This window comes from Sycon ciliatum, chromosome 9 (assembly GCF_964019385.1).
Source record: "Sycon ciliatum chromosome 9, ocSycCili1.1, whole genome shotgun sequence".
In the NCBI taxonomy this organism is placed as follows: Eukaryota; Metazoa; Porifera; class Calcarea; order Leucosolenida; family Sycettidae; genus Sycon; species Sycon ciliatum.
The window spans coordinates 2228101-2240600 of record NC_088651.1 but is presented as its reverse complement, the minus strand read 5'-3'; the positions used below and the strand labels follow the sequence as shown (position 1 = coordinate 2240600).

The 12500-nt window shown below is 46.9% G+C and overlaps 1 protein-coding gene across 1 annotated transcript in view; it reads right to left on the bottom strand.

Annotated features, from left to right (window-relative positions):
- Window positions 1–12500, bottom strand: part of LOC135824916 (neurogenic locus notch homolog protein 1-like) — a 77011-nt gene that overhangs the window by 55422 nt on the left and 9089 nt on the right. The window contains exons 5-14 of the mRNA XM_065337658.1: window positions 12378–12466; window positions 11678–11738; window positions 10995–11058; window positions 10440–10525; window positions 8407–8487; window positions 6957–7028; window positions 5560–5732; window positions 4333–4414; window positions 3684–3774; window positions 1198–1258 (exon numbers count right to left, since the gene is read on the bottom strand). Coding sequence (XP_065193730.1) covers window positions 1198–1258; window positions 3684–3774; window positions 4333–4414; window positions 5560–5732; window positions 6957–7028; window positions 8407–8487; window positions 10440–10525; window positions 10995–11058; window positions 11678–11738; window positions 12378–12466 — 860 coding nt within the window. The remainder of the gene's footprint in view (window positions 1–1197; window positions 1259–3683; window positions 3775–4332; window positions 4415–5559; window positions 5733–6956; window positions 7029–8406; window positions 8488–10439; window positions 10526–10994; window positions 11059–11677; window positions 11739–12377; window positions 12467–12500) is intronic.

Here is a 12500-nt window from a genome sequence, read left to right as displayed (position 1 = left end):
CTGTCGGCATGTGAACAGGTCGGCAAGATGTCAAAACTCCAAAACGCAGAGATGTGACAATCGTCACTTCGCGCAGCAAAGCAAGATGAACAAGTAATTAGTTCAAAATAGAAGTCGTTCAGCCACTGCAGAGCCCATACCTCGAAATGGATGATCTCCCCTTTTCCAGCGGCCTCGACGATGTGTCCTTGGTCGCCAAGGAGAACAGGCGAGATCTGATCGGAGCAGTCGGGGAGTGCTGGTACGACTATCATATCCCTCGGAGGAAATTTGAAATGTTTGGCTTTACCTGTGTTTGTTATTCTGGGCATCTGGAGCGAGAGCGGACGCGGTAGTGAGTACCAGCGCTGCAGCGCTACCGTGGTCTCCGCCAAGATGTCGGAGAAGGCATCCAGGTAACAGCGAAGACGATCAGGGACGCGGAGAAGCTTCCCCGCGACATACGACATCGCGTCGATCGACCTGCCACTTGAAACGGTTTCAGCGGTGATGAGTCGAGCGATGGCGACCCAGACTGAGATTCTACTCCCACTAATCGATCCTCTAGTGTAGATATTGTAGATATGTCGAATGAATGTGTTGAAGTGTTTCTCTTCCAAAAGTACACTTCTGTTGAGCACAGTAACTCCTTGAAAAGTCACGTGAAAAAGTCACGAAGTTTTTGTTTCCGGAGGAAGTAGATAGATAGATAGAGAGAGAAAGAGAAGGAGAGATAGATATATCGATAGATAGATAGATAGATAGAGATAGATAGATAGTGAGAGAGAGATAGATAGATATATAGAGGGATAGAGAGAGAGAGAGAGAGAGAGAGAGAGAGAGAGAGAGAGAGAGAGAGAGAGAGAGAGAGAGAGAGAGAGAGAGAGAGAGAGAGAGAGAGAGAGAAGGAGAGAGATAGATAGAGATAAAGAGGGCGAGTGTGTGTGAGAGAGAGAGAGAGAGAGAGAGAGAGAGAGAGAGAGTGAGAGGGAGAGAGAGAGAGAGAGGGAGAGAGAGGAGGGAGAGAGATAGAGATAGAGAGAGATAGTGAGAGAGAGAGAGAGAAGAGAGAGAGAGAGAGAGAGAGAGAGAGAGAGAGATAGAGAGAGAGGGAGAGACAGAGAGGGAGACAGAATAACAGCTTTCAGGTTACCCCAATGACTATTATTGCAGAAGCAGTCAGCCAATTTGTCCTGAAGTCCAGCAAATGAAACTTACGAAACTGAAGGGTTCATGATGCAGGGGTTATTTTCTGGACAGTTATCACATGTCATACGTCCTGCATGGTGGAGAGGAAAGTAACAATCAAACACCAGAAATGGCACAAGGCATACAGCATAGACCTTTTTTCCTCTTTCCTAAATCCCTTACTTCCTCCACACAAGCAAAATATTCGCTTATCTTTCCACTTTTTACTGATACATTCCAGGTTCTCAGAACGGCTTATAACGACTCAGAATGAGTTCAGGAGTCGTTGAACATCAAGAGAAACACTCCAAGTCGAAAGATGTAGAAGTCATCCTTTGTCATCAGGCGACGCAGCACTTGTTGTCGGGTAGTACTTCACACTTTCCAGAAGCGCAAATATTTCGTATCGACACTTTTCCAAGCGCTTCACTCCTTCAAGAGTACGATCGGTCGTGTTTCTTACCAGCCAAAGCTGACGAGCTCAGCGTCGATTCAGGATCGTTCACGTTGACATCAGGCGAATGAGCTGGGTGAGTGACGACCCTGTCATCGAAGCCTTTCTTTTCCCCCTGTTTTGCCCAGTGCCGATTCTGGTTCGTTTTGCAGTATGTGGGCGAGCATCGCTGACTGTGAGTGGCTTTCTCAGCTTCAAGCATCTTGCATCAAGCATCAAGCATCTTGTGCCGGATACAATCAAACGCGCTGGCTTTTCGCAACATGACACTTCTGCTCTGTACTCCAGTCTCCATTGGTACTCTAGCAGCACCCAGCCACCCACCTTGACCAGTGACTGACTTCGTGTCTTTTTTACCAGTTCACTCGCGTTCAACGCGCTCTACTCTAGGTGTTTCTTTACTCTTTGCCGACTTCGCCGACTTGTCTGGAACTGGTACGTCTGAACCAGCAGATTTGTGTGATGGTGAAGTGCACAAAAGGCAACAATTGCTGCCAGACACCTGTCATTGGGCTGAAGGAGATAAGCGAAAATTTTGCCTAGGCGGAGGAAGTACAGTTAACCGGGTAGTACCCAGAACGCAGGATTTTGTACCCTCTTTTCAAAATTTTACCCCCCCCCCCCCCGACTCCACTCCGGCTGTACCAGCTCCAACGGGGGTGCTACGCGCCTGTCAACTCCATTCTCACATTTGTTTCCCTGTACAGTGGAGATCGGATATAACGACCTTGAATATAACGACAAATTGAGTTTAGTGACACAATTCTCTTGCCCAAGTCGTTTAGTAAGTCTTTTGTGAAGATCGGGTTTAGTGACAGATCGAATATAGTGACATCTGGTTCTCTCCCGAAGGAGTGTCGTTATATCCAATCTCAACTGTAGTTGGGCGTGTAGCCCTTACGTTCTTGAGTGTTAAAATTAGGAATACAAATACCGCAAACAAACTTCCATTCTAGTCTGCTTGTCGATTCAATTCGTGAATCTCAGAGTTAGGAAATAGCAACTGTTTATGTAAATAAAATCAGAGAACAGCAGCAAATGCAAGTGTGCTGTGCAAGTAATAATTACATATACAGACAAATAGGATGGAATACCATAAACAACAGGATAGCATTCTTGACAACAGAGTTGGTGTAAGAGTTGAAACATTTTCTTCAGACTTCGAAACTCTTCCTTTCCCTTCATAATTCATAGGTAGCTTTGTGTTTGATATAACAAGTGTATGACTGATCCGAGTGCGTACTAGATGTGTAACAATGTGCGTGCGGGCACCAAGACATCTTAGCATCTTCGTCCACCTGTGACAGAAGAGACCATTAGCAAACCGTCAGGAGCGACGATTGGGACAAACATGGAACGAGGCCGGCGCGCGGGAAACTCGAATCGTTTCGTGAGCACGATTGGAGCAGCTCCAACGGGTGACCACGAAATGATTACGATTCCGGTTCATGTAAGGAATCACGGCCCGCCGTGCGCAGCGCGAAGGGCGGTGATGAAGGCAGATCGAACACGAGTACGAGTGTTTTGATTGCATTTCCAACATGCACCCACGCTTGACACTCATATCGAACTTCAAAATACTTCGCGAAGGGCTGTGATTAGCTGATAGAACATGAACACGACTGTTTTTACTGGATTTCTGTCATGAACACGCACTTCGACTTCTTATCGCGCTTGAAAGCACGACTTAACCACTTTCTCGAGTAAAAAATTCAATTGGTCATCTCCGTGCCAACAGTCTTGTGACATGTCAGAAGCACGCATCACTTGCCTGAATGGTTCAACGCAAAGCTTCTTGCCCTGCATGCTTTGACGATTGGAAATCGGAGCTGTCCAATCGTTTGACCGTTAGCGTGACAGTTTGTTAATGGTCTCTAGTGAATGAGACACATCGGGATCACGAACGTGCTGCATGCTCTGTGTGTTTGTGTGTGTGTGTGTGCGCGCGTGCGCGCGTGGGTGTGCGTGGGTGTTTAAGTGCGGGTGTTTAAGTGTGTGTGTGTGTGTGTGTGTGTGTTTGCTCCTGCGTGTATCTCTATGTGTAACAGTGAATGGAACATACCTGGATCACCGTCGTGCTGCATGCTGAGCGTGTGTCCAAGCTCATGGCTCATGATTAGCGACACAAAGCTTGCCGGAGCCTCGGCGAAATTCTGTCAGGGAGAGGAGGACACGTGTTCAAGTGTTTCCAATCCGGTGTACGTGCATGTGTATACAAGTGTGCGTGTGTGTGTTCACGCGTGTGTATGTGTGTGTGTGTGTGCGTTCACGTGTGTGTGTGTGTGTGTGTGCATGTGTACATTTTAAAGAAATTGTGTGAGAAAAGAGACAGAGATACATGTGTGTATATAGAGAGAAAGAAGTCAACAACAAGAGTTTGGAAATATATGTACACTTCAAAACTTCCTTAAAGGCATGGTCAGTGGCTAGCATCAGGAGTCAGAATTGAATAACGAGACTCGAATCTTAAAAATTCACTCAATGCAGTGCACTGCGATATACTAGAATGGCCTTGTCAATGTTGGTGACAACAAGCATGCGGCAAAACAGTTCCAAACAGTTCCGCCACTCAAGTAGTCTTCTGAGATGTGTGTGTGTGTGTGTGTGTGTGTGTGTGTGTGTGTGTGTGTGTGCGTGTGTATGTGTGTGTGTGTGTGTGTGTATGAGTGTGTGTATGAGTGTGTGTGCATGTGTTTGTGTGTATAAATCACCTGTACTATGGATGTACCGCGTCTTTCACAGATGTTATCCACAAAGGCCAGGCCAACCGTTGATCCATCAAAAGACACACCACTGAACGAACGCAATGTTCACACGCATACACACACACACACGAACACACACACACGAACACACACACATGTACGATGTACCATGTATACGCCCATCGCAAGAAAAACACGCAAATCTGCAAATGCACTTATTGCAACGATAGCGAACAAGATCTGAATGAGAAAGATCAAGACTTGCACCAGATAACTGTCTAATCAACACAACCTGTGAAGCCATGTGAATCGATCACCAATGCACATCTGGTCTACACCACATGGAGTACATTGGCATAAAACGGCCAAGACAGTTACCTATGCACACCCTATACTTGCTGGGGTAACCAGTATAGACAGCACACTGCTTTGATTGAAGCAGACTCCAACACCCACATCCACATCCACACCCACATCCACATCCACACCCACGCGCGCGCATGCATGCACACACACACACACACACACACACACACACACACACACACACACACACACACACACACACACACACACACACACACACACACACACACACACACACACACACACACACACACACACACACACACACACACACACACACACACACACACACACACACACACACACACACACACACACACACACACACACACACACACACACACACACACACACACACACACACACACACACACACACACACACACACACACACACACACACACACACACACACACAGACACACACACACACACACAAACACACACACAAACACACACACACACACACACACACAAACACACACACACACACACACACACACAAAAACACACACACCAGCAAAACATAACCCCAAACATTAGCATGTGCAAGCAAGTACTCACGCTGTCTACATTACAGCCCGTGCCGAGTACTCTGCGGTGGAGTCTATCGTGACTGCACACTCTTGCATATGCTTGTATGGAGGAAGTTGCTGCCATAGAATTTTTACCGAATAGCGAATGTACCTGTAAGTGCTGAATCTCTGGACAGCTAACTCAGCTTCCATTTCTTTTCTGACCTCCCCTCTATTACCGCCATTGCTGACTATCGCCCACATCACCTTTTCATTGGCTAGTGCGACGTGATTGTGAAAGAATACGAGCCACAGAAAAGTGGCATCCCTGTATAGCCATCTTGTCCTCTCACCTAAGGAGCATAGCACTGTCTATGGCGACGCCAAAACTGACAAAGTCCGCCTCGACGAAGGCGGTGAAGCTGTCTAGCAGCTGGTTGGCGTTGGTGGATTCAGCAAAGTTCGTGTTGTCCTCCAGTTGCAGAAAGCCGCTGAGGAATATGCGCATGTTCACGGTCAAGTAAGCCTGGAGAAAGCATCATGCACATAACATAAAATGATAAATATCACGATTCGTGTGAGACACGGTCATATTTTTGAGTAACCCTGGAATAGCCTGGAGAAAGCATCATCCACATAACATTTTTTTTAAATGGTACATCACGTGTGAAACTCGATCACAGTGAGTTACACGCATCCGTAGGAACTCTCCTACCCTGCAACGATCAAAGGAACCAATGCAGCCCCTAAAGCGATGGAGAGTGAGTAGATCAGACTCACAACTAAACGATGAAAGAGCGGAAACTTCATTCACTGCAAGCCATGCTTCCAATGTGCCAGGCCATGAGTTCCGGATAAAACTGTTGTTTGGACAAATGGTTCCCAGCAGGACCTCAGCGTATCCCTGTCACTCGAGTTGAATCTTTGAAACTCAAAGGTTCAAAGGTTCAACTCGAGTGACAGGAACGCGCCCAACAGGCTTGAAGGTGTACCCTGCATGCATGGTGGCCAGGTGACTGGTGTACGCATGAGCACGTGACCGCTTATTCAACCATGTTCGATTGGGAATAAGGGCCGAATGCTGCACCGCAGTCTTCTCGGACCAACACCAGTCGACTCGGCATCCAAAAGACTACAACATATGGGCCAATCGCGGTCATCCGTGCTTTTATAAGAACGAAATGGTGCTTTCACTGACAGTTTGCATACAAATCTCCATCTAGTAGGGCGCAGTCACCCAGTTGGGGGGGGGGGGGGGAGCAACGAGTTCGATAGGGAGTAAAGGAGGAAGGGAGCATTTCAGCTTCCTCGGACCAAGACCATTCAACTCAGCACCCCGAAGACTTCAACTGGTGAAAAATTGATTTTAGGCTGAACTTCCCCTTTAATTAACCTAGTACTCCCCTCTCAGGCGTATGGCCCACATGGGGCACGATCATGATCTTAGGACATCCCACTATAGAGGCGATGCGAATGATTTCTCAAGGTGAGTCAGTTGAATCGCTGATCGGCGCTGAGTGCACAGCGTGTCAGTGGATTCGCTAGTGGGTGCCGCGCACTCAGTGCAGGTCGCTAGTTCAAGTGCAGGGCTGAGCCACAAGGCCCGCGAGGCCGCGAATCCGCCAGAGCATCTCAACCGATTATGTATTCGCATAACCTCTATATCTGACTTGCGGAGGGCGGCGGCCATTTTAGTCACAAGACCAATGCGGGAGAGACATTTTAGTGGCCAAATGTGCCAGGGCATTACCTGATCCATGAAGTTGATAGCGCTGTTGATGAAGTCTTGAACTTGCGCCGCATCATTGCCAAACTGTGGCGGCTGTGTATTGAGTACAAACAGAACATAAATAATTATATCTTGACTTGCTCGAAATCATCTCCGTCTTTACAAATGCTGCCGTGCATAGCTAGCGATATTTTTGTCCTCCACCAAATTGTTGTAGTACAGGGGATCCAAGTGCAGTTTTAGAGAGGTTCTGCATAAGATAAAGTAGAGCAACTTCACGTAAGGGGTCATCCGGCATTATCGATAATTTTCAAGGAACGAAAAAGTTTAGTTTTGACCCTTCCCCACCCACCCACCCCCTTCAACGAAAAATATATTGACTTGACAGCTAAAATTGATTGATGTTTTAGCTATCAATAATTTTCAAAACGAAACTCTCCTCAACCCACCCACCCATATACGAAACGTTTTCTCTTCGTGAAAAAGATCGATAATTACGGAAAAACAAGAGGGCGGAAAACACGTAAATTCGCGCGTTTGCACTCCACTTACGACGAAGAGTTCGTAAATGGAGCTCTACTAACGGACGTGCTCCGTAAGTGGATTGGGGTATGAATTTATGACTCTCTCCCTAGGGCATACACGGGCGCGTTCGGAGTCGCCAAGGACAGCTACGTGATTCGAAAGCTACGTATGACGGGACACGGATCTGCATGCAGTGTACGTAAGACTTTCCGTAGGTTGATAACGTTTTTTACTGACGCAATTAAGTTGTACAGAACCTCTTTACTGTAATTCGGGGTATCCAAGTGCTGTCGCTTCTCCAATGAGTTGAAGAAAACATGGATGTGATCGACGGAAATCTCACAACCATGGTCAGACTGTAACAGTGATATAGCGTATTAAAGCCAGGCTTATTTCTGTACAGTATGATGTCAGTGCTAGGCTTGTATTCAAGTGAGGCTTCTATTCAACAAGGTATTTCTAGGCATGTCAATACTAAAAGCAGGCTTCTGCACCACCAGTGCATTTTGAAAATCAGGCTTGAATTCAAAGCAGATTTCTATACAAGGCAGGTCTTATACAAGACACTACGGTATGTGTGTTGCGAAACTGGGCTCACTGGAGGATGGTGATCCCAAACAACATAAGTACAGTAAAACCTGTCAAGGCGACCACTCGGGTAAGGCGACCACCTGCCCCGGAAGACCAATGCTGCCAGGACCAAGGATGCTATTTCCAGTCAAATGACCCTGGATAAGGAGACTACCTGGCAATGGAGACCACACTTTGAATGTCCCTTGAGTGGTCGTCTTAGACAGGCTTCACTGTATACCCACGATGTCATTACAATTCATGCGTTTCACGTATTCCCATTCCACAATTCCACAATGCCACACTGCCACAAATCTAATTCCAATTCATGCTCCCAGCGTAGCTGCCATGCTAGGTCCTATGAGTACGTGCTTACTATGAATCTGTCAGCGATGACGAAAAGATCCACGGCTCGGCGGACATTGGCCGTGCCGGGTATGAATGTTTGACGCTTGGCCTGCAGCAGATCAGATCAACAGACCAGTCAAAATCCGTGTGTGACATATGTGCATGTGTGTGTGCAAGTGTGTGTATGTGTATCTCTCAGTGTATATACGTGCATCTCAGTGGCTGTGAATGTGCCATGGGAGGGGGGGGGGGGGCATTCTACCCTGGTGCAGTTTGGAGCTAGGAGCCAGGTAACATTGAGAATGAATTCCTAGGGACCATTGAATCACAGTGTGTCAGCCTGTTCACTTCCCCGACTGATTCCACTGTGTGCCTTTAACCCTTTACCGGCAAGTGCATTTTGTATATGAAATCCATAACATTAGAGAGGTTTTGCATTCCGAATTTCGGAATTATTTTCGACTGTGCTTTTCCGAAAAAAGCGCGTTCCGAAAAACGGTATTTTCAGTGTTTTGCATTCCGAAAATCTGATTCGACTTCGTTTCCAAGGGTTGCCATGCAAAAACAAAATGGAGAGCGTCGAAGGGGTTGAGCAGGATCAGGGAGTCGTAAAATACCTGGTATTTTACGACTCCCTGAGCAGGATCAAGTCCATGTGCGCAGGCCAAACTGTTTTTGGGTGCGGTTCGAAGATGAGGACGTACTGATGGTGGACCAAGTGATCCAACAGCTGAAGACGAGGTTGTCGAACTACATGTACTGTCTTGTACTGTCAGTAGGCTCCATGGCAAAGGAAGATAGAGTGTGATGGAGTGTGAGAAGATTAGTCAACATGGCGAGATCAGCGAGAGCAGCAAAACCAGCAAAAATCAAACTGACTACATACGTGGACATTTTTTCAAATAATCGAGAGCAGCAGAAAGCAAAAATACAAACATGAAAAATACACTTTTTTGTATTCAAATATGTACTCCCAAACATGAAAGAGCCGAAAATCCATTTTCGGAAAACCATGCACTTTCGCCACCACACTTCCGAAAGTTCGACTACTTTTTCGACTGCTGCCGCCACATTCCGAAAATAATTCCGAAATTCGGAATGCAAAACCTCTCTATTGAGAAGGATGCCAATAACTCACAACGAGGGCACATTTTGTATGTGCAAGTTATGTTTTCTTGGAAGTCTGGTACTACTTCTTGACGATGGAAAAAATTATTTTCATAATTATACCACACACATACGCTACTAAATTGGCACCTATATGTCTAAAAACGGAAAGATTCCGACATTGACATGAAACTGCCAAAACAAGTCGACATCAGAGCGGAAACGAACGCCATAGCCATCACAGACTTCAGTGGCCGTGCCTCGCTCGCGACTGAGAGCAGCATCGCCCCAAAATCGCTATCCGATGGCTTCGTAAGGTCGTGCGCAAGTCGCGCAGCGCTGCCGTCACTCAGGTGCGTAGAAAGTCGATGGCCTAAAATTCCGTCTCTGGGAGACTGTCGACACGGGGATCACTCTCCATGGCTTCCCCACCATAAGCACCATCAGATTCTTCCAGGTACATCACGACGACATCGCCTTCAGCGGCTGGAGCTCCCGATATCTGCGTGAGAATTTACTTGGCGTGCGCTCCGCTCCGCAATTTGAAATTCGCTTGCATCGGCGGCTGGAGCGAAGTATCTATCTATCTGTCGTGGGTCCCAGAGCTAAGGTCTGCTAGGTCCTCGTCGGAGAAGTCATCTGAGGACGAAAGGAACTCACTGCGCAAGAGGAAATGCACCTGATGACGTTTTGACGGAGGCAGACGGCATTGTCGGTGCGCGTGTATTTCCGTAAATTTTCGATCGCGCAGTTCTCAATGAAATCAAATGGGACACGCGTAGATCTCTTCAGCTACGGATAGGATCATACCTAGGCTGTGTGAGGGCCACGGGAAATCCCCGTGGGCTGATGCTTCCCGTCATACCAGGCATGGTTTTAGTATGCATGTCGAATGCGTCGTTTACGACGCATTCAAGTATGGGGCTGCCGGTAAAGGGTTAAGATTTTTCTTACCCGCATGTGGACATCTTCGCCAACAATCTTCGGAGCTAGCTGATCCATAGGTTGGTCAAATGACAAGCCTGGGTCATGAGTCACACCTTCAATAACATACACACATACAGGCACACACATAAATACACCCACACTCCCATGTATACACACAGACACACACACACAGACACACACCATTGGACCATTGGACGCCCATCGCCAGAGGCGATGATAGCGATGCTACAGCAGAAGCCATAGCAGCTTGTGCTGGGATTGCACCATTCAACAGCTTGCAAGGCTGAAGAATTGACCACCACTATTCAGCCTGGTCTACACCACACAGCTATGAAGTGGCTTTTTCTCACACACACACTCATACACACACAAATGGAAGGAATACTGGAACAAACAACTGACTTCTTCATCAAACTCAAAGGACTAACATGATGTCAAGGGCAGGGTTTACCCTGACCCATGGCAAAGCGGTTTCTATGGCATCACATACACATGCCCATCAGCAGGAAGATCTTCAGGATAGAAATTGAGCCCTTTGGCCTGTTTGGTTGCCAGTCTTACCGCATCCAAAGTGGAAGTTGTCATGCATCTCAGCTGTGCGATAGAGCACGTGTTTGCTGGACATCTGTAGGCACACACACATACACACACACACACTCACGCATGCACACACACACACACACACACACACACACACACACACACACACACACACACACACACACACACACACACACACACACACACACACACACACACACACACACACACACATACACACACACACACGCACGCACACACATACACACACACACACACACACACACACACACACACGCACGCACACACACCCACCCACACACAAACACACACGCACGCACACACACCAAGAAAAAACGGTGAGTAAGCACACCATAAGCTTTCATCGTGGTTAGAGTGTGAAGATCACTGTTTGGATAGTTGTTTCTATAACGGAAAGGGAATGGTCAGCTGAAGGTTGCTCCCTCCATGGTATATGGGGTACAAGAGATTTTACTCCAGTTGCTCGTGAATAAGTGCGGTCTTCACACCGAAATGTTTTAGATAGTCCTGAGCTCTGTCAGACGAAATACTTCGAAGTAGATCCAAATGTTTGTGAACATGCCGCCAGTTGGGGAAAAGCTTTCGTTACACAGCACCTGCGCTAGGGAAAGATGAAGTTAGTATTACGTTGCTGGACATTGCATGTTGTCACCAAGACTAACACTAGCTCCTCTTCTCAATGGTGCAGTGCTGTACGCTGTTTCACCATCGTAGAACATCACACTGCACAGAAAATACAACACACAACATAAAGTTGATCATGTTTATTGTAACAATGGACTCAGATGGAGAGCCAAGGACTAATTTATACATAAGAAAAAGGACCAAGGAACTACAAGTTACACTATAATGTCCACTAACACCACCAGTTACTAAACAATCAGCTCATGCGATAACATTTAACAACACTGACCGATGGTACTGATGTTCTACAACTAACTGGCTAACAGCTCTTGCACATCTTGGATGCGTACTCCAACAGCCTTATGTTATTTCCTTTTTCTTTTCTATAAATATTTACTGTAATTCTACAAATTTTCGGCCCATCCAAATTTCGGCCTCCCAGGGTTAAAACCCATTTCGGTTGCATCACAGTTTGGCCTGTACTGCTGCCACCTGTATACACTGTCACACTGAACCTCGCAAAACAAAATTTCGGCCGCAACAAATTTTAGGCCAAACATGATCAGGCCGAAAATAGCCGAAAATTAACATGCTCCGAATATTTGTTGACCTACAGTACCATGTGAACAAATCCATACAGAGTACACATGGAGTCTTGTGCATAGCAGGGACGACTGGCCAGCACGTAGGATTGCTCTAAACAGGTTTGCCAGTGCTGTACAGGTGCATGTGACTTACGAGAGTCCAGAGCAGGTGCTGCCGGCCACCCAGGATTTAGGACCTTTGCCGCGCACAGACCCATGATAGTGACACGTGGAGGCGAGGATCTGCACAGAACCAACGGAACAAGCCCAATGCACA